At 61.5% G+C, this 27,142-nt stretch overlaps 1 protein-coding gene across 1 annotated transcript in view; it reads right to left on the bottom strand.

Annotated features, from left to right (window-relative positions):
• Positions 1-27,142, bottom strand: part of SBF1 (SET binding factor 1) — a gene marked incomplete at its 5' end in the record, with an annotated part of 64,280 nt that overhangs the window by 10,803 nt on the left and 26,335 nt on the right. The window contains 26 exon segments of the mRNA XM_083859847.1: positions 126-265; positions 1,422-1,456; positions 1,459-1,596; positions 2,303-2,430; positions 3,029-3,224; positions 3,309-3,382; positions 4,026-4,056; positions 4,058-4,196; positions 5,279-5,538; positions 6,167-6,325; positions 6,681-6,749; positions 7,274-7,423; positions 8,082-8,194; positions 8,865-9,069; positions 9,681-9,779; positions 10,355-10,483; positions 11,475-11,588; positions 12,216-12,293; positions 13,155-13,268; positions 13,901-14,009; positions 14,324-14,456; positions 14,785-14,890; positions 18,201-18,311; positions 19,793-19,930; positions 20,732-20,869; positions 24,772-24,857. Coding sequence (XP_083715973.1) covers positions 126-265; positions 1,422-1,456; positions 1,459-1,596; positions 2,303-2,430; positions 3,029-3,224; positions 3,309-3,382; positions 4,026-4,056; positions 4,058-4,196; positions 5,279-5,538; positions 6,167-6,325; positions 6,681-6,749; positions 7,274-7,423; positions 8,082-8,194; positions 8,865-9,069; positions 9,681-9,779; positions 10,355-10,483; positions 11,475-11,588; positions 12,216-12,293; positions 13,155-13,268; positions 13,901-14,009; positions 14,324-14,456; positions 14,785-14,890; positions 18,201-18,311; positions 19,793-19,930; positions 20,732-20,869; positions 24,772-24,857 — 3,192 coding nt within the window.

The raw sequence follows: 27,142 nt of genomic DNA, 5'->3' as shown, positions 1-27,142 counted from the left end.
ATTAAATTGTATTTCTGACTTGGAGCCTCTCACTCATTTTGCTTTCAAACCACGACATGTTCCCACCCTGTTCCCAGTGCAGGGACTTCCCCCAGGTGTCCTGGCCTTCCCGGGGCATTGCCCACCTGAGATCTCGTCCTCGTTGTCCTCGGGGAAGTTCTGGCTGCCCCGCTGCTCCCAGGCAGGGGGTGTGTACTTCTTGCGGGTCACGTACTGCCGGCCGATCGTCCTCTTGGCGTTCTTCACCAGGTTTTTGGACAGCGTCCTGGGGACACGGGACAGCGCTGTCACAGGGGCAGGCAGGGCCAGCAGCAGCCTCAGCTGCTGCTGTTCCCAAGGGATTTGGGGTGCTGGGGAGGTGGGATGGGGCAGCCAGGAGGAGAAGTGTCCCACTCTCTGGATCTGAGGGGACGTGGCCTGCTCCTCATCGGAGCTGCCACAGGCAGAGCTCTGGCTCATCCCAGGGGAGGAGGGCTCCAAACCACAGCAAGGGACAGGGATCCACTACAGGGACCAGGGGAATCAGTGCAGGGACCAGGGGATCCACCACAGGAACAAGGGGAATTAGCACAGGGACCAGGGGATCCATGACAGGGACCAGGGGACCCATGGCAGGGCCACTGCCAACCAAGCCTGGGGTCAGGGCTGCAGCCAGTGCTGCAGGACAATGTCCCCAAGTCACCCACCACTGTAGGACAAGGACAATGTCCCCAAGTCACCCAGCACTGCAGGACAATGTGCCTGAGTCACCCAGCACTGCAGCACTGCATCCCTAAGTCACCCAGCACTGGAGCACTGTGTCCCCAAGTCCCCCAGCACTGCAGCACCACGTCCCTGAGCCACCCAGGCCACTGGAACCCCTCCTGTGGGACACTTTCTCAGGCAGGGGATGTACCCGCCACAAACTCCCACTCCCCAGTGTGACTGGGGACACTGCAGGACAGGGGACATCTGCAGCTCTTTGGTCTGCACAAGTCCCTGACAGGAGGGGACAGCTGAGGGTTTGGGCTCTGCTGCCAGGGAACAGGGACAGGAGGAGAGGGAACGGCTTTGGGGAGGCTCAGGGTGGGTTCTGGGCAATTCCCTCCTGGAAAAGGCTGTGCAGCCCTGGCACACGGGTGAGGTCCCCATCCCTGCATGGATTTCAAACCACGTGGATGTGACACTTGGGGACAGGGTCAGTGCTGGGAATGGCTGGAGTCATTGTCTCATCACAGGGCTTTTCCAACCCTGAGGACTCTCTGCTCTCCAGCAATGCAAACTCTACACCAGGATGAGTCTGAGCAAGGAGGGCTCAGCTCCATGTCCCATCCCCTGAGTGCCCCCAGCGTGGTGCCTCTGCCGGAGCAGGGACAGGAGGGGCTGCCCCAGAGGAGGAGAGGAATCCCACCCAGGTGTGACTGCCCTGCTGGCACAGGTACCTGAGCGAGGGGTTCTTCTCCTTGGCCTTGGGCTGCATGGCCTGCTTGGGGACTGGCCCACGGTGAAGGCGAAGGTGCCGCGCACGTGCTGCGGGTAGCGCAGCTTGTGCAGGTGCTTTCGGAAGATCTCGGCGCTGTCCGAGGCCACCTCCTCGTCAAAGGCGATCTTCAGCAGCTGGGGGACAGGGCAGGGGGGCACAGAGGGGTCAGCCCAGGGGACAGCCCTCCCCAGGGATCAGGGCAGAGCTTGGAGCCACCCCAGAGCACCACTGGGCTGAGGGGCTGCCCTGCCTCTCCTTGCACCCCCATTCCCTTTCCTCTGTGCCATTCCCCTTCACAGAATCACAGAATGTGTAGGTTGGAAGAGACCTTCAAGATCATTGAGTCCCAACCCAGCCCTGACACCTCAACTGGATCATGGCATCGAGTGCCACATCCAGTTCCTTTTAAACACATCCAGGGATGGTGACTCCACCACCTCCCCGGGCAGACTATTCCAGTATTTAATCACTCCTTCAGTGAAAACTTCTTCCTAATATCCAACCTGTATTTCCCTTGACACAGCTTAAGATTGTGTCCTCTCCTTCTTCAGTTGCTGTCTGGAGAAAGAGGCCAACCCCAGCTGTCTGCACCCCCCTTCAGGAAGTTGTAGGAGGAGTGATAAGGTCACCTCTGAGTCTCCCTTTTTCTCCAGGCTAAAACAACCCCCAGATCCTTTCTTCTGTCCCACTCTCTCTGTGCCATTCTCCTCTGTCCCACTCCCTTTTCCTCTGCCCCATTCCCTTTCCTGCTGGAGCCTCCCCCCCTGCTCCTGGGTGTCCCTGTGCAGGGCAGGTTTTGGGGCAGGTTTTGGGGAGCTCTCTCCCAGCCCAGGGTCCCACCTGGAATGTGCAGGAGCGCAGCTGCAGCCCCTCCTGGATGAACTGATCCGCCTGGGCCTGGATACTGATCTTCTTCTCTTTGGTCAGCGAGGCGATGGGGAATGACCGGATGACCACCTGCTCCCCCACTGGACACGGGACAGGAAGGGGTCAGTTCCATCCCTGCCTTGGGCCCGGGCAGGGCCAGGCCACCCCAGGCCACCCTCGGTGTCTGTCCCACCACAGACACGGGGCCACGGCACACAACAGCCAAGAACAACCAACCCCCGCCCCTGGCGATCACTGACCAGCCCCCTGATCCCCAGGGACCACCAACCCTCCTCTCCAGGGAACCCTGACCAGTCCCCTGATCCCTAGGGATCACTGACCAGCCCCATGATCCCTAGGAATCACTGACCAGCCCCATGATCCTCATAGATCCCTGATTCCCAGGGATCCCTGACCCCCAGGGGTCCCTGACCAGCTCCCAGCTCCACAGGCATCACCAACCCTCCTCTCCAGGGATCCCTGACCAGCCCCCCATCCCCAGGAATCCCCAACCATCCCTTTGCTCCCCAGGGATCACAGACCAGCTCTTCCCTCCTCCTCAAGGATCCCCAACCATCATCCCCCTGCTCCCCAGGGATCACAGACCAGCTCCTCCTCCTCCTCAAGGATCCCCAACCATCCCTCTGTTCCCCAGGGATTCCCCTACTCCCCAGGGTTCCCCAGGCCGCAGCCCCTCACCCAGGGGGTCAGTGGGGGTTCCCTTGAAGATGATCCTGTAGGTGGTGAGGAACACGGCTCCCTCTGCGGGGAGCAGGGGGGGCCCCCCGACGCTGCCCCCGGCCGCCTCCTCGCGCCCGTCCGGCATCAGGTACACGCGGAGCCCCTCCATCACACACTCCTCCCCCAGGAGCAGGGTGGGCCGCAGCAGCTTGGGCTGGGGGGACGGGGGGGCTCAGGCCCGTGGGAAGGGTCTCACAGCCCCCAGGCTCTGCTCCCAGCCCAGCAGGGTGTTCCCTACCTTCTGGATGGGAGGGAGCCTCTTGCTCTCCCTGTGCCCGGCATCCAGGGTCTCGATGTGCATCTGCACGATGTCTGTGGGACACGGGGTGAGTCCTGCCCTGCCTGAATCCCACCTATTCCTGCCTGAATCCCACCTATTCCTGCCTGAATCCCATCCTATTGTGTCTAAATCCCACCTGTCCGTGCCCAAATCCCATCCTGTTCTGCCCGAATCCCATCCTGTTCTGCATGAATCCCAACTGCCCAAATCCCATTCTATTCTACCCAAATCCGCCTCCCTTACCCGAATCCCATCCTACCCAAATCCTACCTGCCCTACCCAAATCCTGCCCTATCCAAATCTTACCCTGCCCCCGGCAAACCCCACCTGCCTTTCCCAAATCCACCCTGCCCAAATCCTACCAACCCTTCCAAATCCACCCTACCCTGCCCAAATCCCACCCTGCCCCCTTTCAAACCCCACCCTACCATTCCCAAACCCACCCCTGCCCTACCCAAATCTCACCTTGCCCTATCCAAATCCCACCCTGCCTTTCCCAAATCTCACCTTGCCCTGCTCAAACCCCACCCTTTCCCAAATCCTACCTGCCCTATCCAAATCCACTCTGCCCTGCCTGAATCTCACCCTGCCCAAATCCTACTTGCCCTATTCAAACCCCCCCTGCCCTGCCAAATCTCACCTGCCTTTCCCAAACCCCCCCTGCCCTGTCCTCACCTGGGATCATGACGTGCAGCCCCTTGAGGTGCCTCGTTGGTGACTCCACTCTCGGTGCACACCTTGTCCACGAAGCGGTTGATGAACCTGACCACGGAGTTGGCCACGTCCGAGCTCTCGGCATCCTCGAAGCCGCTCTCGGTGTCGTTCTCGGCCACGCTGCCCGCGATGCTTCCCCAGGGACAAGGGCAAGGGTCAGCCCAGACAGCCCGGCCAGGGGTCAGCCCTGGCCAGGGGTCAGCCCAGGACAGCCCGGACAGGGGTCAGCCCCGGCCAGGGGTCAGCCCAGACAGTCCGGACAGGGGTCAGCCCAGGACGGCCCGGGCAGGGGTCAGCCCCAGGCAGGGGTCAGCCCAGACAGCCCAGCCAGGGGTCAGCCCAGGACAGGGGCAGCTCCCAGCACAGACCCATGAGAGCTCCTGCTCCAGTAAAAACTGAGGAGAGCTCCCACTCCTCATCTGTTCCCAGAAGAGCTCCCAATTCTCACAGAGACCCTGGACAGCTCCCACTCCTATCCTGAGTCCAAGACTGTTCCCACTCCCAGCACAGACCCAGGAGAGTTCCTACTTCTGATATGATCCCAGGAGAACTCCCACTCCTGATAAAAACCCGGGAGAGCTCCCAGTGCTGATACAGACCCAGGACAGCTCCCACTTGTGGCAGAAACCCAGGAAAGCTCTTACTCCTGGAAAAAGCCAGGAGAGCTCCCACTCCTCATAAGAACACAGGAGAGTTCCTACTCCTGATATGATCCCAGCAGAGCTCTCACTCCTCATAAGAACACAGGAGAGTTTCCTACTCCTGATATGATCCCAGCAGAGCTCTCACTCCTCACAAGAACACAGGAGAGTTCCTACTCCTGATATGATCCCAGCAGAGCTCTCACTCATGATATGATCCCAGCAGAGCTCCCACTCCTGATATGATCCCAGCAGAGCTCTCACTCCTCACAAGAACACAGGAGAGTTCCTACTCCTGATATGATCCCAGGAGAGCTCCCACTCCTCACAAGAACACAGGAGAGTTCCTACTCCTGATGTGATCCCAGGAGAGCTCCCACTCCCAGAACCACCCCTGGGCACCCCAATCCGCCTCACTCCTGACACAATCCTGCAATCCCAGCATGGGTGGGATTGGGAAGAACCCTTAGGGACCACTTTGTCCAACCCCCCAAAGCGAGCAGGGCCACCTTTCCCTTTCAGCAGCCCTCACACCCCGTGGGCTCTGTCCCCAGTGTCCCCAGCAGGGCTCACCTGTTGGTGACGAAGCTGTTGCTGACGCTCTCCACGTCGCCCAGGCCGGAGCTGCGGAGCAGGCGGTTCTTGCTGGTGTCCAGGGGCAGCAGCAGGTAGCTCATCCTGTTGGCGTAGTGGATGGCCTGGCTGAACACCGTGCTCTCCTCCTTCTGGATCAGCTCCTGCTGCTTCTCCTTGCTCATGGTGGGCCACAGCCGCAGCTGCTCCGACGCGATTTCCAGTGCAGATTTGGCCTCCTGTGGCTCCTCCGGGCTCTCCTGGGGAAATGGGGATTGTCTGCATGGACAGACCCACTGGTGTCGCCCCTGACTTTCTTGCTTTTGAGTGTTTGAGTCTTTGCAGCAGCTTTCTCACGCTGCTTCATGTAAATAATATTGTATTCTTAAAACTAATCTGTGTGTTTTGCGTAGTTGTTCCCTGAGAGGAGAATTTGACTGATGGTCACAGTGACCAATGGAGTCAGGAGGTTGCGACCTCCTTGGGCCAATCTGGGCCCTCTGTTCAAAATGTATATAAGTAGAATTGGAGTCAGATAATAAAGAGCCTTCCATGTTTGACCTGCTGTGCCTGCTGTTCTCTGGGAGGGTCCACACCACGTCACAACGTGTTGCCCCTCTAAGGGCAGGGGTAACACACTGGGAGCTCCCAGAAATGGGGTGCAGCCCCTCAGCCTCACCTCAGCAGGCTGCCCAGAACAGGCAGCTGGAATGGGATTCCCAAAACAGCTGTGGGAGTGCCCAAGGCCAGGCTGGACACTGGGGCTGGGAGCAGCCTGGGACAGTGGGAGGTCCCTGCCATGGCAGGGGTGGCACTGGGTGGCCTTTGAGGTCCCATCCCACCCACCCATGGTGAGCCCCAGCCCTTTGAGAAGAGCTGTCCCCCCACCTGCTCCGTGTGGTTCTCCTCGGCGCTGTCCAGGTAGAGGGCCCGGATGTGGTTCTGGACGTCGCAGTAGAACATGGCCTCCCAAAACTGGATGTTGGTCCACACCACGTGCTCCTGCACGCAGCTGTAGGCAAACTGGGTGATGCCAGGGCTCAGTTTCTGTGCAGGGAGGTGGGAAAGGTCCATCTAAACACAGGTATCCCTGCTCCTCCACTGGGAAAGCCCCAGGCAGGCAGGAGGGATGTCTGCACCAGAGCTCCTCCAGCATTCCCTGAAAATTCTCTTGCTCAGAGCCCACCCAGAGCTCAGAGGCTGATCCCAGCCCAGCCTGACCACGGGATCAAGCTCATATTCCAGAACAACCCCCTTCCCACAGCCTCGGGCCAGTCTGGGCTGGGTGGAAGGTTCTGGTCAGGAGCCACAGGCTGGCAAGTCCTGAGGGGACACCTGCCTGCAGACTCTGCCCCCTGGGTGACCCTGAGGGCTGTGGGGAGGGGACACTGCTGACACTCACCCTGCAGAAGGCAGTGACCAGCGGCAGCAGCGCGGCGGCGATGCCGTGCTCGTCCATGGCCGTGCAGTCCTGGGGAGTGAGTGACCAGGGGAGTGACCAGGGGACACCCCGAGGGCCAGTCCTGCCCTGTGCCCCCCAAGAGGGGAGGGGAAGGGGAGGGGAAGGGGAGGGGAGGGGAGGGGAGGGAGGGGAGGGGAGGGGAGGGGAGGGGAGGGGAGGGAGGGGAGGGGAGGGGAGGGGAGGGAAGGGAAGGGAAGGGAAGGGAAAGGGAAGGGAAGGGAAGGGAAGGGAAGGGAAGGGAAGGGAAGGAAGGGAAGGGAAGGGAAGGAAGGGAAGGGAAGGAAGGGAAGGGAAGGGAAGGGAAGGGAAGGGAAGGGAAGGGAAGGGAAGGGAAGGGAAGGGAAGGGAAGGGAAGGGAAGGGAAGGGAAGGGAAGGGGAAGGGAAGGGAAGGGAAGGGAAGGGAAGGGAAGGGAAGGGAAGGGAAGGGAAGGGAAGGGAAGGGAAGGGAAGGGAAGGGAAGGGAAGGGAAAGGAAGGGAAAGGAAGGGAAAGGAAGGGAAGGGAAGGGAAGCCCCCAGCCCTCCCTGCCCTACCTGCAGGCAGCAGTTCATCATGCGGATGACAAAGTCGAACTGCTGGTGGTCCAGCACGGCGCGGTTCTGCTGCACGTGCAGGTGCAGCTCCTGGGTCAGGCAGTGCCGGGCAGCCCGGCCCTTCATGGCCCGCAGCACGGCTGGGAACAGCTGTGGGCAGGGGGTTTGTGGGGTGGGAGGGGGCCTGCACAGCCCTGCTCCCACACCCAGCTCCGTGTGGGCACACACCGGTGTCACGGGGTGCACTCGGACACAGAGACAAAAATTCAACATGGCCATGGAGAGGGGCCCAGGGGCACTGAGAGGTGGAGCAAGAGCTGAGCTGGTGCAGAGCCACCAGCCAAAATCCCAGGAACACGAGGAAGGGGACATGTCATGGGTTGCTGGTGGCCACGGCAGTGCTGGGCCTTGAAGGTCCCAGAGGGATTTCCAATCCAAATGGCCCCATGGCTCTGTTAGTGAGGTGGGAGTGGAGCTCTGCTCCCAGGGAACAGATTCAAGCAGTGCCAGGAGAGGCTCAGGTTGGACATCAGGAGGAGTTTCCTCCTGCAAAGGGCAGTCAGGCCCTGGCAGGGGCTGCCCAGGGAGGTCTGGAGTGCCCATCCCTGGGGGGATTCCAAAGCCCTGTGGATGTGGCACTGGGGCACACGGTCAGTGGTGGCCTTGGCAGTGCTGGGGATGGCTGGACTCGATGGGCTTAGAGTGATTTTCCAACCTCAGTAACTCTGAGATCTCACAACTTTTTAACCCTAAACCAACCAGCAGGACGTGGGCAGAGGATGCTGACCCCCAACCCGAGCCCCCATACCTTTTTGGCCTCCAGCATTTTGTTCTCAAAGACGTAGGAGATGCAGTTCCTGACCACCTCCAGGCGCCGCGCGCTGTTGGCCAGGGCGTTCCCGTTGCGCTCCAGGATGGCAGCTGGGAGAGAAATCAGGTCAGTCCAGGGGGTGGGACCTGTGTCCCTGGGGGCCACACGGTGTCCCCCTGCTCCAGGGGGCCTTCAGGGGTGCCAGGAGCCCATGGGGAGATGAGGACCCCAAGGGGGTTGGAGCTGCTGTTTCTCCATGTTTTACTCCTGTGGTGTGACTCAGGACAGGGTCCCCTGTGTCCCATGTACCCATGGGGGTCCTGAGGGCACCCAGGACAGGGTCCCCCTGTGTCCTATGTACCCATGGGGGTTCTGAGGTCACCATGGCCTCCAGGAGCCCCCCAGAGCAGAGTTCCCCTGTGCTCCACAAACTAATGAGATTCCTGAGGGCACCATGGCCTCCCACAGCTCCCCAAAGCAGGGTTCACCTGTGCTCCATACATTATTGGGATTCTGGAGCCCCCCAGAACAGGGTCCCCCCATGTGCCCCATACCAATGGGGGGCCATGAGGGCACCATGCACTTCAGCAGCCCCCCAGGACAAGCCCCCCTCCTGTGCCCCACATCCCAATGGGGGCCCCCTGTGCCCCACATACCGATGGGGGGCCCCGAGGGCACCATGGCCCCCCAGGACAGGGTCCCCCAGTGCCCCACACCGCAATGGGGGGCCCCGAGGGCACCATGGCCCCCCAGGACAGGGTCCCCCCGTGCCCCACATACCGATGGGGGGCCCCGAGGGCACCATGCACTTTTTCTCAGCCCGGACGGCGGGCGGGGCGCTCTGCAGCTTGGCCGTGGCCTGGTCGATGATCCACTGCACGGTGCCCTCGTCCAGCCTTGGGAAGGGCTTCTGGTGCAGCCGCAGGTGGCAGCCCTCGGTGGGCTTCTGCACCTTGTGCATGGTCACGGCTGGGTACGGGTTCTCCTGCCGGGGACAGCTCCTGCTCAGCCCCGAGGTCACTGTGTGTCCCCTCCCGGGACAGGAGCCTCAGCCTGCCCCTGCTCTGCTCCCAGTTCCCATCTGCAAGCCCCAGGATGTGCTGCCCCCAGCCCCAGGGAGGTACAGCCACCAGGAGTTCCATCCCAGCCAGCTGGGGCTGCTCTGCTGCCTTCAGGTGCCTTTGGAAATCTCCAGCTGGGCCAGGGGAGGCTCAGGCTGGACAGCAGCAGGAATTTCCTCCTAGAAAGGGTGGTCAGCCCTTGGAAGAGGCTGCCCAGTGCCCATCCCTGGAGGTGTCCAGGGAATTCCTGGATGTGGCACTCAGGGCTCTGGGATGGGGACAAGGGGGAGATTTGGCACAGCTGGGGCTGGTTGGGCTGGGAGGGTTTTTCCAGCCTCAGGGATTCTGTGATCCTATAAAACCAGGGAATCCCACTCCCAGGACCTGTGGGCACATAAGGACACACCTGACCACACAGGACAGCACAAGGAGGGACAGGATCCATCACGACGAGCTTGTGGAGGGAGGACAGAGTGACCAGGACCCCACATCCCCCAGCACATCCCCACTCCTGCCCAGGGGCTCTGGGACTCACGTTTTTGTAGAGTTTCTCTGCCAGCTCCTTGATGTGCCTCAGGATTTTCTGTTTGTTCCCCTCCTCTGCCTTCATGCGCTTCACCTCGTAGGCCACGAGCTGGGGAGGGACAGGGGTGACAGGAGCAGCTCCAAGTCTCTCCCACACCCCGGGCCACACAGATCCTGCTCAGGCCCTGGCTGATCCCACTCAGCAGATCCCACTCAAGCCCTGGCAGATCCCGCTCAGGAGATCCCACTCAGAGATCCTGCCAGGCCATGACAGGTCCCACTCAGGCCATGGCAGATCCCACTCAGGAGATTCTGTCAGGCCCCAGATCCCACTCAGGCCATTGCAGATCCTGCTCAGGCCATGGCAGATCCTAAACAGGAGATCCTGCTCAGGCCTTGGCAGATCCCACTCAGCAGATCCCACTCAGTCCTGGCAGATCCTGCTCAGGAGATCCCACTCAGGCCATGGCAGATCCCACTCAGGAGATCCTGCTCAGGCCATTGCAGATCCCACTCAGGCCATGGCAGATCCTGCTCAGCCCCGGTCGATCCCACTCAGAGATCCTGTCAGGCCCCAGATCCCGCTCAGGCCATGGCCGATCCCGCTGGGCCCCAGCTGATCCCACTGATCCCCAGCTGATCCCGCTGATCCGTGTGAAGCAGGGGGAGCTGCCCCGGCCTCACCTCGTCGAAGAGGTCGATGGGGCGATAGGGAGCCCCGCGCTCGGTGACAAAGCCAGCAAAGGCCATCCCCTCCAGCACCTTGGTGAGGAAATCGTCCTCCGTGAGCCCCCGCTGGCCCAGGAACGCCGCCTGCACAGGGAGACACTGCCATCAGTGCTGGGGACACACACTGAGCACCTGGGGGAGCACTGGGACAGTGACACCTCCTTCCTTTGTGCCATCCCGGGGGCAGGGACATGGAAACCTGAGCCTCGGGCCCATGGCTGCAGGACAAGGGGCAAGGGAAGGGCTCTGGTGTCACCTTGGCATGCACAGGGAGGACACGGGGACACGGGGACAGGGGGACACGGGGACTCTGGGACATAGGGACACAGGGACACGGGGACATAGGGACATAGGGACACAGGGACACGGGGACATAGGGACATAGGGACACAGGGATGCAGGAACATAGGGACAGAGGGGTACAGGGATACAGGGACATGGGGCCAGAGGGACTCTGGGACATAGGGGCACAGGAACACAGGAATACAGGGACACAGAGGCACAGGAATATGGGGACACAGGAGACACAGGGATGCAGGAACACAGGACACAGGGTGCACGGGAATACAGGGACAGAGAGATACAGGCACAGAGGGACACAGGGATGTGGGAACACAGGGACATAGGGGCAACAGGGGCACAGGGCACAAGGAAGCAGGAATACAGGGACACAGGGATATGGGGACACAAGGATGCAGGGACACAGAAACACAGGAACACAAGGCCAGAGGTACTCGGGAACACAGGGACACAGGGGCACAGGAACACAAGAATACAGAGACACAGGGACACAAGGCCAGAGGGGCACAGAGCCAGAAGACTGCAGGTGGTCCCTGAGCAGTGCCAAGATCTCTCCAGACCCACATCTCCAGGCCTCCTCCCTCGTGGCCGAGCTCTGCAGGAGCACCCCAACACTCCCTGCACGAGCAGGGAAGCTCTGCCTGCCCCGGGGGACCTGGGGACACTCCAGGTCAAACACGGGATGCAGGTGCAGGGCAGGGATGCTGGGGAGGTCACTGCCTGCAGAGCTGGGAGTGTTTCCTGCCCTCTGCCCGGCTCAGCCCGGGGCCCTCACCTTGTGGAAGCGGATGACGGGCTCGGGGTGGATGCGGATGATGTGCAGACACCAGCGGTAGCCCTGCAGCAGCTGAGCAAACAGGCGCAGGAACACGGCCCGGATCTCCTTGTCCTGCAGCAGGGAAAGCACAGCCTGGGCTTGTGGGGCACGGCCTGGGCTTGTGGGGCACGGCCTGGGCTTGTGGGGCACGGCCTGGGCTTCTGGGGCACAGCCTGGGCTTCTGGGGCACAGGGTGTGTGCACAGGGCAGCTCCCAGGGCAGGAAATGCACAGGGCTGACATTCCAGGGAAAAGGGACACAGCAGCCAGGACTTGTTGCTCTGCCCCCCCTGGAGGGAGGAGAGGGAGCTCTACAGCTCTGGGAATGCTGCAAGCCCAAACATTCCCTGCCTGCTGCAGCCTGGACATGAATCCAGAGCCCACGGCTCTGCAGGATCCTGCCAGGGCTGGGAGCAGTGGCCTCGGATGGACACAGGGCTGGAATGGTGTGAGAGAGCTGGGATGGCCCTGGGGAGCAGCCCCTCACCCAGGGACCCTCTGGGTGTCCTTGGGGAGCAGCCCCTCACCCAGGGACCCTCTCCCTCCTGTCCTGGGTGTCCCTGGGGAGCAGCCCCTCACCCAGGGACCCTCTCCCTCCTGTCCTGGGTGTCCCTGGGGAGCAGCCCCTCACCCAGGGACCCTCTGGGTGTCCTTGGGGAGCAGCCCCTCACCCAGAGATCCTCTCCCTCCCACCACTCACCTGCATCTTGAGGGAAGAGGCGGAAATGGTGGAAGGGGGGAAGGCGAGGTCGGCCACCTCCAGCTCGGGGTCCAGGACCTGCCCAGGGAGGACACTCAGCTCAGGCCCCATCCTGGCTGGAGAAGCCAAGGGGGTTTCCCCAGAGACTCCCCCAGCCCCTGTGGAAAAGGTCTGAGGGGCTTGGGGACAAAGCATGGGGGACCAGGAATGCTCTGCTGGGCCTGACCCTGCCTTGGGGAACACGGCTGGCACTGGGATCCCAGAGAAGGGGAAGCCCCTCCTGCCCTGCCAGGGAGACCTTCACCCCACACTGCCCCAGGAGGAGCAGGAGCTGCTCCAACATCTCAGGAACACTGGAGGCAGCCAGGCCACAGCTGCTTCCTGCCCTGGGCTGGGAGCCAGCACCCCGTTCCCAGAAACCTTTGCCAAAGGAACTCCCCCTCTGTCACTGCTGGGGACATCAGAGGGCACAGATTGGGAATGGCCACTGTGACAGGGACAGCAGCACCCCAAGGCAGGAATCACACAGAGGAATCCCTGCTGCTCCACCCCCAGCTCCCATGGAAGTGTGTGTCATTCCCAGGGTGTTGGCAAAAGGCCATTGGATCAGGAATGGTTCCTGTGACAGGACCCCAAGGCAAGGACAGGACCCCAAGGAATGGACAGGACCCCAGGGCATGGACAGGACCCCAGGGCATGGACAGGACCCCAAGGAATGAACAGGACTCCAATACAAGGACAGGGCCCCAAGGCATGGACAGGACCCCAGGGCATGGACAGGACCCCAGGGCAAGGACAGGACCCCAAGGAATGAACAGGACCCCAAGGAACGGGCAGGACCCCAAGGCAGGAATCATCCTTGCCCCAGCTCCATTTCCAGGGAATGGTGCTGGCACAGCAGGGACACCAGGTGGGGAAGGGGAATGCCGTGGCCCTCACCATGGACAGGGCCTCCCTGGTCTGCTGCAGCAGGGGCTCTGGGAGCAGGGAGATGTGCACACACTCGGGGACGTTCACTGTGCCGCCGTCCAGGTCTGCGATCACCACGTCCAGCTGGGAGGGAGGGCAGGAGTGGGACACGGCCCCACACCCCATATCCCACATCCCACAGGATGAGCTGGCTCAGGACAGGGCTGGGAGCAGGCTCTGGCTCCTCCCCACTTCCCTGAGCGCTCAGCAGCCCCTGTGTGTCCCATCCTGTCCCCAAATCCAAGGACACGCTGGGACCCCTCAACGGGGGGACAGGGGGACACTTGGCAGGAGAGGAACCCAACCATTCCCATATGGCCTGGCCATTCCCTCTGGACACAGCCATCCCCTCTGGATGGACACAGCCATTCCCATATGGCCTGGCCATTCCCACTGGACACAGCCATCCCCTCTGGATGGACACAGCCATTCCCATATGGCCTGGCCATTCCCACTGGACACAGCCATTCCCACTGGACACAGCCATTTCCAATGGATACAGCCATTCCCAATGGACACAGCCATCCCCTCTGGACACAGCAATCCCCTTTGGACACAGCCATTCCCAGTGGCTCTGTGGAACACCTGGATGCACCCTGGGCTGAGCCTGTGTCCCTGGGCACCCTGAGGATGGCCCGAGCTGTCCCCTGAGCCCGTGACACCCCCGCTGGCCGTGGCTGTCCCCTGGCACCAGGACAGGGCCCGTGGCCTCTCACCAGCTCCTGGGTCTCTGACTGGAAGATGGAGTGGACGCCGATGATGAAGGGCGTGGGGGTGCTCAGCACCTCCAGGAGCTGGGCAGGCAGGATGGGCACGTAGGTGAAACTGCAACCAGAAACAGCCTCAGAAACAGCCTCAGAACCAGCCCCAAGCACAGCCCCACATCCCACCCCTGCCCTGGCACAGCCAGACACAATCCCAGCCCTGCCCCACATCCCAACCCACAGCTCCAGCCGTTCTCTGGGTCCTGTCCCTGCTCACCAGGGAGGAGAGAATCTTTTCCAGCTCTGCCCCCAGTGCCAGAGCCTGTTCTGCTTGGCAGGGCTGGGACATTCCCAGTTCTTTCCCAGAGCCTGGGAGGCACCGAGGGTGGGACAGGGGCACAGCTGGGGCACAGCTGGAGGCTCGGGGACCCTCACCTGTACTTGAGGGGGAACATGAGAGCCAGCAGGGCCCGGCAGGCGTCGGTCAGCCTCTGGTAGCTGCTGGAGAGGAACAGGATCTTGTGCTCGGTCAGCGCGGCGCAGAACAGGAACAGCACGTTGGTGATGCCTGGGCAGGGCACAGCAGGGACCTCAGGCATCCTGGGGGTCCCTGTGACACCCCTCAGAGACCCCTGAGCCCAATCCCCACGCCCAGCACCCCCCAAAGAGCCCCTCCAGGTTCTGGTGTGTTCCCCCCTTCCTGGAGATGCTCCAATCCCTCCTGGGGGCTGGTGGCCCTCCCTGGGGGGCACAAGGGAATGGCAGCCCCAATCCCACCCCCCTGGGAAAGGGCTGGCACAGCAGGCCCAGGGAGGCCCAGCCACGTGCAGGAGGTGACTGCAGGGACACTGGGGGTCACGGGGACAGGGTGGGGACAGGGTGGGGACAGGTCTCACCCAGCTGGCGGAACAGCAGAGCCACGCTGCAGCTGCTGACGGGCAGAGAGTCATTGATGGGGGTCTGGATCACCTGCCTGTCCCCTGCTCCCAGAGAGATGGTCCTCTGCAAGGGAACACACAACCAGGTCACCAGGGCCACCCAGAGAGGGACTGGGACAGGGCAGAGCAGTCAGACCCCACTGGACACAGGAACACAGTAACCAGACCCCCCTGGACACAGGAACACAGTAACCAGACCCCACTAGACACAGGAACAGGGCAGTCAGACCCCCCTGGACACAGGAACAGGGCAGCCAGACCCCCCTGGACACAGGGCCAAGGCCACCATGCCCCAGCACAACCCCCATCTGCTGTGGGAAGAGGGAAAGAGAAAGAAAAAGGGAAAAAGAAAGGGAAAGAGAGAAGAAGATGCTGCCACAGCACCCATTGGGTGCCTGACTGGGTCCCTGGGCTGAGGGGAAGGAGAGAACCTCCTGCAATGCCCCCAACCAGCAGCAGGAATGTCCCAAGGGCCCCGAGATCCACAGGGAGATGTGAGACACGAGGGCTCCCCAGGATTTCAGGACACCCCAGGATTTGAGGGCTCTCCAGTACATGGGGAGTCCTCAGAAACTCAAGGAGTCTGCAGGTCATGAGTGTTGCCCAGGATCTGGGGACTCCCCAGGATGTGAGGACTTTCCAGAACTCTACAGCTCTCCAGGATAAGAGAGTTTCCCAGGACTCAAAGGTTCCCCAGGACTCAAGGGCTCCCCAGAATCTGAGGGGAATTGGAGCCTCTCCTATGCCCTTGGAGCCAAGGGAGCAGCTCCCCTGTCCCAGCCTGGCTGTGCCCAGCAGCAGCTCTGTGGCCTCTCCAGTGGGAGGAATATCCTGAGGGAAGGGATGGACACCCCAGGTACAGGATTGGTGCTTCTTCCCTGACACCAGTGAATATTCCCAGCCCTGGGCTCACTCCCAGGGACACAGGGACACTTGTACATCCCCAGGTTGTCTCCAGGCCCCTCTGCTCCTCTTTCCACTCCTGTCCAGGGAAAGCACTCCTGCAAGAGCAGCGTTTCCACTGCAGCCACCTCCAGCTCCTGCCAGAACAGCCCCAAAATCCTCTGCTGAGCAGAGCCAGAGCCCTCAGCTGGCTTGTCACAACCCCAGTTGGTGTGCCTGCAGTTCTGCCCCTTCCCAGAGCCCAGGGACACACAGGGACACACACCCCAGGGTGCCCTGAAGCCACCAGGACCTGGGGCTGGGTCACAGCAATTAACAGAGAGGCTGCTAACGAGGGGACAGACCCCAGAGCAGGGGAGAGAGAAAAGGTGGGAAAGAAAAGGAGTTCGTACCACGGCTTCGTCCTCCGCGTCAGGCTGAGGTGGGACAGACAGAGAGCACAGTCAGTTAGGACACACAGACAGGGACAGAGGGGACACGACACCAGCAGGGACAATGGGACAGGACACACAGACACCAGCAGGGACAGCAGGAGAGGAGCACACACAGACACAGACACAGAGTGAAAGCAATGCCTACGGCACCAGGAAGGAGCACTGGACACGGCAAAAGAGCAGGAAAACCACGGGAAGGGAAGTGCCACCACCAAACTGTCCCCACTGTCACACAGTCCCCGTTCCCACGGCACAGAGCCACCCTGCCCCAGCTGGGGGGACGGGTCTGTGCCAAGCCCAGCCAGCCATGGTGGCAGGAGGAGCCGTCCTGCTCTGGCAGCAGCTCCTGGTCCTGCTGGGAGCAGCCGGATCCAGGCAGATCCCATGGGAAGGGACGGCAAACCCGGGAGCCTGGCACAGCCCTGGCTGCTCCTGCCTCTGCTCCCCGGAGCCTTGGACAGGCTTCATCCCTGCCCCACAGACCCTGGGAGCACTGCTGGCTTCTCCCAGGATCCACAGAGGGCCACAGGGAGCCCCAGCACTGGCCCCAAATCCCACTGCGATATGAGATCAGGGAGAGCCTTGCTTGGGGTCACAGCACAGTGGGGAGGAAACCCCTGTGAAGGCACCAGGGGCTGGAGGTGCTGTCCCAGTGCCCTGTGCTGCTGTCCCAGTGCCTCATGGTGCTGTCCCAGCACTGTCCCAGTGCCTCATGGTGCTGTCCCAGTGCTGTCCCAGTGCCCCATGTTTTTGTCCCAGTGCTGTCCCAGTGCCCCGTGGTTTTGTCCCAGTGCTGTCCCAGCCTGGCCAAGGCTCCTCCATTGGCTCAGCCCAGCTGTGGGATCACTCCTGGCTCTGTGCTGGGAGAAGGGGAGCTCAGGAGAAGGGAAGGCACATCGGGTCACAAGCACACATCCACAGGGGCAGGACAGCCCCAGGGCACAAGGCTGCTGTCCCCAACCTCCTGCCAGGGGCTCCAGCTGGGCTGCCCCTCTGTGCCATCCCCCAGGAGCCTCCCAGCTCCATGTGCTGAGCCCAGCTGGCCCAGGGCAGGGCAGGCTGCAGGGACACATGGCTCTGAGGGGACAGCGTGGTGGCCTCAGCTCCAGGAGAAGCTGCTGCTCCTCATGCCCCCAGGCACAGGACACAGGACCCAGCACAGCCATGGGCACAGGACCTGGCACAGCCATGGGCACAGGACTTGGCATGGCCACAGGCACAGAACCTGGCACAGGACCTGGCAGACACAGAACCTGGCACAGCCATGGGCACAGAACCTGGCACAGCCATGGGCACAGGACCTGGCACAGGACCTGGCACAGGACTTGGCATGGCCACAGGCACAGAACCTGGCACAGAACCTGGCACAGAATTTGGCATGGCCATGGGCACGGAACCTGGCACAGAACCTGGCAGACACAGAACCTGGCACAGACATGGACACAGGACCTGGCACAGAACCTGGCATGGCCATGGGCACAGAACCTGGAACAGAACCTGGCAGAGACATGGGCACAGAACCTGGCATGGCCACGGGCACAGGACCTGGCACAGACCTGGGCACAGCACCAGGCCAGTGCCCCAAGGAGAGCTCCAGGCTGCTGTCCTGGCCCTGCTGGCCCATGTCCCTGCAGCTGTCCCAGCCCTGCTGTCACAGATGGCCTGTGACCACCGGGCTCTGGAGCAGCTCTCCACAGGGCCATCCCACAGGGCTGGATGCAGAGCCAGACCCTGGGAGTGCCCACAGACCAGGGAATGCTTGCATGGATTGGCCAGCACCCACGGGAGCTGCTGCTGCTCCCTCCCAGGGCAGCAGGAGCCAGCACACAGAAGTTGCAGCAGCAGCAGCAGCTCCTTGGCTAATTGAGGATGTGAGTGGGATTTGTGCTTGGAAGCACTCGGGAAGGCAGCAGGGCACGGAGCCAGAGCCTGCCCACGGGGCCCACTGGGCTGTCCCAGCACGGGGAGCAGGACTGGGCTCAGCCCTGAGGGGACAGAGCAGGGACAGGGACAGGGACAGGGCTGCAGGACACCCACCTGTGCTCCCCCCGTGATGGGGATGGTGCAGGTCAGCAGGTTCCCGATGACGTTCTCCAGGGACACGCTCAGCCCGTCCACGTAGATGGTGTAGATCAGCCCCAGGCTGTTCTGGAGAGGGGAGCACAGCACGGATCAGCAGGGCCAGGAGCTGGGGACACTCCAGGGCTTGTCCCTGGCCACACCCTGGGAATGCCAGCTCTGGCTGTTTCCTCCTCCACAGGGATGGGATATTCCAGCCAGGAGCACAGCCCCATCCCTGCACTGATCCCACTGAACAGGAGACGTGTCTCCAAGGCCAGAGCTCCATGGAGCAGCACTGAGGGGCTTTCCAAAGCTCCAGGAGCAGAGCTGACAGGGCCAGCTGGGCTGCTCCAGCCTCCCAGCACTCCCAGTCCCACACAAACCCCAAGGAAGGGAAGGGAGGAGATCCTTTCCCAGGCTGAGATGGCCAAAATCTGGGAATTTCTCTTAACAGCACACTTGGACTCTGGTCAGCCCAGGGTGGTCACTACCACAAAAACAGCCCAGTCCAACTGGGAATCAACAGCAGCACCAGCTCAGAGGGAGTCTGGGGGCATCAGCACAGGGCAGCCCTCAAGACAAGCTGGGAATGAGGGATTTGAGGAGTTTGTGTTCCAACCATCTCCCCTTGGCATCGAGGACAAGGGAAAACACAAATACTGGGATTTGGACAGCAGGGCCAGGCAGACTCTGGCACAGTGGAATAATGAAGGAAGAGCAGGATAAACCCCCTGCCTCCTGGAATAACAAGGGAAGATGAAGCTCAGATTCCTGGGCACTGGGATGAGGAGCTGGGAACTTTTCTGTGCAGTCCCAGGGGAGCAGCTGGCAGGACACCTCTGGGACAGGACACTTTGGGAACAAGTGAGGTGACCCTGTCCCCTGGAGCTGTCCCAGCTTTTACCTGGCAGGACCCCACTCTGCTGCCCCAGGCTTAGGAAAACACATCCTGGATTTCAGAAAATTCTCACCCCACAGAAGGCCAGGGACACCTCCCACTGTCCCAGGCTGCTCCAGCCCCAGTGTCCAGCCTGGCCTTGGCCACTGCCAGGGATCAGCTGCTCTGGCAATTCCAGCCCAGGCAGCAATTCCCAATTCCCAATATCCCATCCAGCCCTGCCCTGTGGCAGTGGGATCCATTCCCTGTGTCCTGTCCCTGTCCCCAGTCCCTCTCCAGCTCTCCTGGAGCCCCTTTAGGCCCTGGGAAGAGCTCTGAGCTCTCCCTGGATCCTTCTCCTTGCCAGGCTGGACGCTCCCAGCCCCATGCCCACGGATACAATCCATACAGCTCCCAGCCCTCCCCAGGCACACAATGCAGCACCTTTGGAGCCAGCACAGCTGGCACAGACAGTGCTCCAGGAACGGGCTGTTCCCCCTGGGTTTCCCCCGGCAGCTGCTCCGTGTCCTGTGAAGCAGCGGCAGCTGCCAGCCCCGGAGCTCCGGGGTGCCAAGGGCAGGGCTCTGCTCCCACGGGGCTGTGCCAGCCTGTTCCCACTCCCACAGCCAGGGAGGCTTTCCCAGCACAGCTCCCCCTCCCCTGAGCAGCTTCCCTGGTGATCCCCACTCACCCGGAACACCTCGGCGTGGTCCAGCCGTGACACCAGCACCAGGCTCTTGGGAGCGAAGAGCTGGGCGGGCTGCACGAGGGATGAGGCTGCCTCCTCCTCCTCCTCCTCGCCCTCACCGTTCCTGGTGTGGCTCTGCGGCTGGGGAGACACAAACCAGCCCGGGCTGGGGGTTAAGGGATGCTCTTCCCTGTCCTGAGCTCCCGGTGAAAGAGGGCGGATTCCTGTGGCACAGGGAAGGCAGGAAGCCCCGGCCAGTGCCAAAGGAAGGCAGATCCTTCCCCTTCAGTGCTGCCAGCCCCTGTCCCTGTGTGCCCATGTCACTGTCCCCATGTCCCTGTGTCCTCCTGTCCCTATGTGCCTGTGTCACCATGTCCCCCCGTCCCTGTGTGCCTGTGTCACCATGTCCCCCTGTCCCTGTGTCCTCATGTCACTGTCTCCCCCTGTCCCCATGTCCCTATGTCCCTGTGTCCCCTATCCCTGTGTCCCTGTGTCCCCATGTCCCTGTATACCCATGTCCCCATGTCACCATGTCCTGTGTGCCTGTGTCACCATGTCCCCCTGTCCCTGTGTCCCTCTGTGTCCCCATGTCCTGTGTGCCTGTGTTGCCATGTCCCCCTGTGTCCCAGTGTGTCCCTATGCCCCTGTACCCCCCATCCCATGTGCCTGTGTCACCATGTCCCCATGTCCCCTGTCCTCATGTGCTGTGTCCCTGTGTCCCCATGTCCTGTGTCCCCCTGTCCCTGTATCCCCATGCCCTCATGTCCCGATGTCCTGTCCCCCTGTCCCTGTATCCCCATGTCCCCATGTGTCCCCATGTCCCCCTGTGTCCCCATGTCCCCGTGTCCCTGTGTCCCCATGTCCCCCTGTGTCCCCATGTCCCCATGTCCCCCTGTATGCCCATGTCCCCCTGTGTCCCCCCGTGTCCCCATGTCCCCATACCTGCGGGCTCTCCACGGCCTCCCAGAAGGTGAAGCAGGCGCAGTAGTGCCGCTCCGAGTTGATGTCGGTCAGCACGGCCACGAAGAAGGTGGGGGGGTTCCTCTCGGGGAACAGCTGCCACCCACTGGGCTGGCAGAACTGTGGGATGGACATCGGGGCTCAGGGGCTGACAGGTGTCATACACACCTCATCCCAGTCCCATTATGGCCCATGGGGCTCAGGGGCTGACAGGTGTCACCCACACCCTGACCCCAGCCCTCACCCACACCCTGACCCCAGCCCTCATCCACACCTGATCCCAGCCCTGACCCCCGCTCACATCACCCATGGAGCATGAGGGGAAGGGCAGCCCCATGGACCAGGTCAGGGAGAGCACTGGGCAGAGCCCCCTGGTCTCCTGGAACCTCCTGACCCCGCTGGACTGGCTCTGAGAACTCCCAAATCCCCCTCTGCAGGGGAGTGGGGACAGTGCTGTCCCCTCCTGCCCACAGGGACAGCAGGAGCTGCCTGAGGACCCCAGACTGGAGGAGCTGTGATGGGACAGCCCAGCCAGGCAGGAATCCCCCAGCTCCTGGGGAGGCTCCCCCCATGGCACAGAGACCCCAAACTCCACAGACCCCCATGGCACAGAGACCTCAAACTCCACAGACCCCCATGGCACAGAGACCCCAAACTCCACAGACCTCCATGGCACAAGGACCCCAAACTCTGCACAGCTCCCAGACCCCGTTAGCACAGAGACCCCCTCCCCAAACTCTGCACAGCCCCATGGAAAAGAGACCCCAAACTCTGCACAGCCCCATGGAAAAGAGACCCCAAACTCTGCACGGCCCCAGACCCCCATGGCACAAAGACCCCAAACTTTGTACATCCCCATGGCACAAAGACCCCAAACTCTGCACAGCCCCATGGAAAAGAGACCCCAAACTCGGCACAGCCCCATGGAAAAGAGACCCCAAACTCTGCACAGCCCCATGGAAAAGAGACCCCAAACTCGGCACAGCCCCCAGCCCACGGTGGCACAGACACCCCATGGCAGCACCACACAGGGTCCCAAAGGAAAGGGGACACGTGTGACACGGGCTCTGGAGTGGCTCCAGGAGGTGGCACCACTGCCCTGGCACAAACACCGGCCTGGCTGTGCCATTGTCACTGCACCAGCCCCTCCCAGGACCGGGGTCATTCCAGCCGGTGGCCCCAGGACTCCCCCTGGTTCCCGAATCTCAGGGGATTTTCTTTATTTCCTCAGGGCTGCATTTGGCTGCTGAGGAGCTGTGGAAAATTCCCTGGGTGTGGGACAGCCTGGTTCCTTCCAGAGCTGAGGACAGGGGAATTCAGCGAATCAGGGAGGAGAACATGGTGGCACCAGGGCCTGACCAGCTCCAGCTCCCTCGGGAAGCCAAGGTGGATCCCACCTGAGAGTTTCCCAACTGTTCCATGGCCAGGGTGCCCATGGATCCTCATGGGAAGAGCCCACGGGACAGGAGCTCGGCTTTATCCGGATCCTTGGGATGGCAGCAGGAGGGACGGGAGGGAAAAGCACCCCAGGAGCTGCTTCCCAGATTCCCTGTCCCTGCAAAGTGACATCCTGGGCCTCTCTGTCCCCGTGCCACTCCATCCCAGGGCCTTGTGCCAGCTCCCATCAGAGCAGAGGGGAAGGTTTGGCTCAGCAGAACATGGGATGAGCACCCGGTGTCACTGTCCCGGTGTCACTGTCCCGGTGTCACTGTCCCGGTGTCACTGTCCTGCCATGGGAATTCCCCCTCACTGCTCCCAGCCCTGGGATCTCCTGCCACTGCAGGAATGAGGAGCCCACACAGAGCTGCTGGGTCAGGATCATGGAATCAGGGAATCCTGGGATGGTCTGGGTGGGAAGGGACCCCAAAGACCCCCAGGGCCACCCCTGCCATGGCAGGGACACCTCCCACTGTCCCCAGCCCAGCCCCAGTGTCCAGCCTGGCCTTGGCCACTGCCAGGGATCCAGGGGCAGCCACAGCTGCTCTGCCAATTCCAGCCCAGACAGGAATTCCTTCCCAAAATCCCACCCAAATCTCTTTCCCAGTGGAAGCCATTCCCTGTGTCCTGTCCCTGTCCCCAGTCCCTCTGCAGCTCTCCTGGAGCCCCTTTGGGCGCTGGAAGCTGCTGGATGTCCGTGGCAGAGGTGGAGCAGGTCTGGAGGCCTGGACACACTCAGTGAGTCCCAAAACCATCCCAGAGCTGCCTCAGGACATGGAAAAATCCCAAACTGACCCCAGCAGACCTGTGGGATCAGGGCATGGAGGGTCTTAAAGCCCAGTGCTGAGGAAGAATCCAGAAGGGAAATTGCGAATGGCATCCCTGGATTTCCAGGAATTTCCATTCCCAAAAGGATCCCCCTGTTCCAGCAGAGACCCCAGGCTCTCCAGCTGCTCCCCTGGGAATGCCTCACCCCAGGAATGCCCTCCCCAGGCAGGGAACAGCTCTGGGCAGGCAGGGAGAGGCTCCAGGGTGGTTTATCCCCATCCTGTGCCTGTCCCCAGAGGAAGTCAATCCATTAAAATGAGTTATTTCTGTTGGGAACTGCCACTGGACACTGGACACTCCAAATCCCACCTCCCTGCCCACCCTGGGAAGGCTTTTCTCCCCAAAAAGCTGTCAAGGGGGATCAGCCCTGACTGGTGGCACGTCCCACCCGAGTTCTGGGATGGGCTCCCGTGGATTTCCCGAGCTCCCCTGGGATCAGCCCCACGTGCTGCTCCCCCAGGACACTCAGAGAGCTTGTGGGAAGCCCTGGAGCCACCCCTGGCTCCCAAAAGCACAGGGCTCCAATTGTTTAAATTCCAGGGATTTTTTGGCTGGACAGTTTGACCCTTGGGAAAAAAAAAAAAAAAAAAAAAAAAAAAAAAAAAAAAAAAAAGCAGCTTTGCTCCTGCTTGGGACAGTTCCCAAGTCCCTGCAGACATCAGGAAACTCAGAGAAGAAAAATAAAAATAAAAATAAATGTGTGTTTTTGCCTTGGATATGACAGCTCAGAAAAGGCCCAAATTGGGCTGGAATTTCAGGGGACATGTGATGGGAAGAGGAACTGGATATTGCCAATCCCAGTGACAATGGGATGAGGAGCCAGCAACCCCAGGGATGATGGGCAGGGACACCTCCCACTGTCCCCAGCCCCAGTGTCCAGCCTGGCCCTGGACACTGCCAGGGATCCAGGGGCAGCCACAGCTGCTCTGGCCATTCCAGCCCAGTCAGGAATTCCTTCTAAAAGGATGTCCATTCCTGGCCCAGCTGCCCAGGGCAGGGCTGAAGTCCCCATCCCTGCAGGGATCTCAAATCCATGTGGATGTGGCACTTGGGGACATGGGCAGAGGTGATGGCACCACTGATGTCACCCAAGGGGCTCAGAGGGATCTTCCAACCCAAATAAATGCATGTTTTCATGAACTCCAGGGGGAATGGAGCAGCTTCCAGAGGGCTCAGTCTGGGGGCCTGTCCCAGTCCATACTTTTCACTGGGAATGGAGCCCCAGCTCCTTCCTGAGGGTCCCTGGAGCTCCAGGGCACAGGGAGGGATTGGGAAGAGCTCCCACTCCAGTTTAATAATGAAGGGAATAATCCCAGTCCCCTGGATTAGCTGGAGCTGGTCTGGAGGATGCTCACAGCATTACATCCCAGGAATGTCCCAGCTCCCAGCTGATCCCAAAGATCTGCAAAGACCTCGGGATGTCCCAAGAGTTGGTGACTGTGCCTGGAGGGCTGGGGACATCCAGACCCTGGGATCCAGCCTCAGGCAGGAGAGGCCTGGCCACACTCCTGAGGGGGCTCAGGCTGCACCCAAGGCTCCTCCAGGAGGAATTCCAGCCTCCAGCAGCTGATCCTGGTAAAGGAGGGGGCACGGGGAGGCCGGGAGAGGAACCAGCATCCCACAGCTCCTGGAGAGCTCTGGAGACTTCTGGAGCTGCACCCAGAGCAGGTGGGACTGCTCCCTCACGGCCCCCCATCCCTGAGGGACGTGTCCTGGTGTCACCCCCGGTGTCACCCCCGGCGTCCCCAGCCACTCACCAGCTCAATGCCCTGTGGGAAGGGGTTGTCCTCCCAGTCCTTTTCCGGGAAGCGCTGCAGGATCTGTCCCTGTCCATCCCCGCTCCCTGCAGAGACAGGACAGGGTTAGAGGGCAGCAGGTTCCCCCACCCCCCGGGAATGCCAGGCTGGAATGCCGGGATGCTGCAGCTCTGCATGGATGGGGCAGCACAGGGGAGACCCCGGCCCCTCCCACAGCCCCACAGCCCCACAGCCCCACAGCACTGCCCAGCCAGCACATCCCACGGAATCCCACAGCAAACAGATCCCAGAGACTTCTCTGGAGGTGGGAACGGCTGGAGCAGCAGCTCTGGTTTCTCTCCAGGCGGAACTTCCTTCCCTGAGATCCCAACGGAGACAGCACTCCCCATCTGAGCTGCATTCCCTGAGATCTCAACACAGACAGCACTGCCCACTCTGATGTGCATTCCCTGAGATCCCAGCACAGACAGCTCTCCCCACTCTCAGCTGCATTCCCTGAGATCCCAACACAGACAGCACTGCCCACTCTGATGTGCATTCCCTGAGATCCCAGCACAGACAGCACTCCCCACTCTCAGCTGCATTCCCTGAGATCCCAACACAGACAGCACTCCCCATCTGAGCTGCATTTCCTGAGATCCCAATGGAGACATCATTCCCCACTCTGAGCTGCATTCCCTGAGATCCCAACACAGACAGCACTCCCCATCTGAGCTGCATTTCCTGCTCCTCATCTCCCCACTGGCCTTTTCCCATTTGTTTTTGGCTTCCTGACAGCTCCTCCTTCCCCAGGGCTTTATGGACCACTGGGAGCACTCCAAGCCCTCCCCTGCCCCACAGCCCACACCATTCCCGACCCCAAATCCTGCTGTTTCCCAACAGACAGCCTGGACAAGGCTCAGCAGGGCACAGGGGCACTGCAGGAGCAGCTGGCTCTGGGACAGCCCGCGGTGACAGTGCCACCAACTGCTCCTGTCACAGCCCCTGCCAGCCTGGGAAGGGCTCCCCTGTCCCTGCAGAGACAGAGCTGCTCCTGGATCCAGCTGGGAAACACAAATCCTGAGGATTTTGGCCCAGCCACAAAGGCAGGCAGCCCTGTGATTGGGACAGGGGGCATGTTCCAGCCCCTTCCAGAGCTGCTGAGGGATTGTCACATTTCCAGGGACCACCCAAGGCCTGTCCCATCCCAGGAGCCGGGTCCTGGCCACGGAATGGGGCTGGGAAAGCAGGAGGAGCACCAGGGAAGGGCTATTTCGGGAGCCCAGACGTGTCCCCAGGGTCCCACTCACCAGCTACAGCTGGATTTAGCAGGACCAGGAGAGGGAAAGTGGCCATTTATAGCCCCGAGCCCAAAATGGAAAGGCTGGAGCCAAACTGGGCACCAAACATCCACAGGGATTGGGATAACGGGGATTGGTCAACCAGATCCTGCCTGGCTGCGTGCTCTGTCACCACATCCCTGCTCTGACACCACATCCCTGCTCTGACACCACATCCCTGCTCTGACACCACAGCCCTGCTCTGTCACCAATCCTGTGCTTTGTCATCACGTCCCTGCTCTGTCACCACGTCCCTCTGGAGCCAGCCCTGGCCCCCAGTCCTGGGCAAAGGCTGCTCCCTCCCCGTGCCAAGGGCTCGGCTCAAGCTCCAGACAGGAAAATCCCTTGAGATCCCCATGTCAGGATTACAGCTCTGACAGCTCCAAGCTGTGCCTTCCACATCCAGCCCTGCCACGGCTTTGCTGGAATATGCTCAGTTAAAGGGAACTGGATACAAGAGCACAAAATTCTGGAATGGTTTGGGTGGGAAGGGAGCCCAGAGCCCCCCCAGGGCCACCCCTGCCATGGCAGGGACACCTCCCACTGTCCCCAGCCCAGCCCCAGTGTCCAGCCTGGCCTTGGCCACTGCCAGGGATCCAGGGGCAGCCACAGCTGCTCTGCCAATTCCAGCCCAGGCAGGAATTCCCAGTTCCCAATCTCCCACCCAGCCCTGCCCTGTGGCAGTGGGAGCCATTCCCTGTGTCCTGTCCCTGTCCCCAGTCCCTCTGCAGCTCTCCTGGAGCCCCTTTGGGCCCTGGAATGTGCTGGAAGCTCTCCCTGGACCCTTCTCCTCTCCAGGGGAGCATTCCCAGCTCTCCCAGCCTGGATCCCTGGGGGCTGAGGGGCTCCAGCCCTGGAGCAGCTCCGGGGCCTCCTCTGGACTCTCCAGCAGCTCCAGGTGCTGCTGCTGCGTCCCCAGGGCTGGGGCAGCTCTGCAGGTGGGGCCTCACCTGGGCACAGGGACAGGGTCCCCCTGGGGGCTCAGTCCCTCACTGGGAGGGTCTCAGGCTCATCATTGTCAACACAAACAAAAAATCATTCCAAGGGCTGCT

This window comes from Zosterops lateralis (genome assembly GCF_965231275.1).
Source record: "Zosterops lateralis genome assembly, chromosome: 4".
In the NCBI taxonomy this organism is placed as follows: domain Eukaryota; kingdom Metazoa; phylum Chordata; class Aves; order Passeriformes; family Zosteropidae; genus Zosterops; species Zosterops lateralis.
This window is presented reverse-complemented; position numbering and strand designations above follow the sequence as displayed.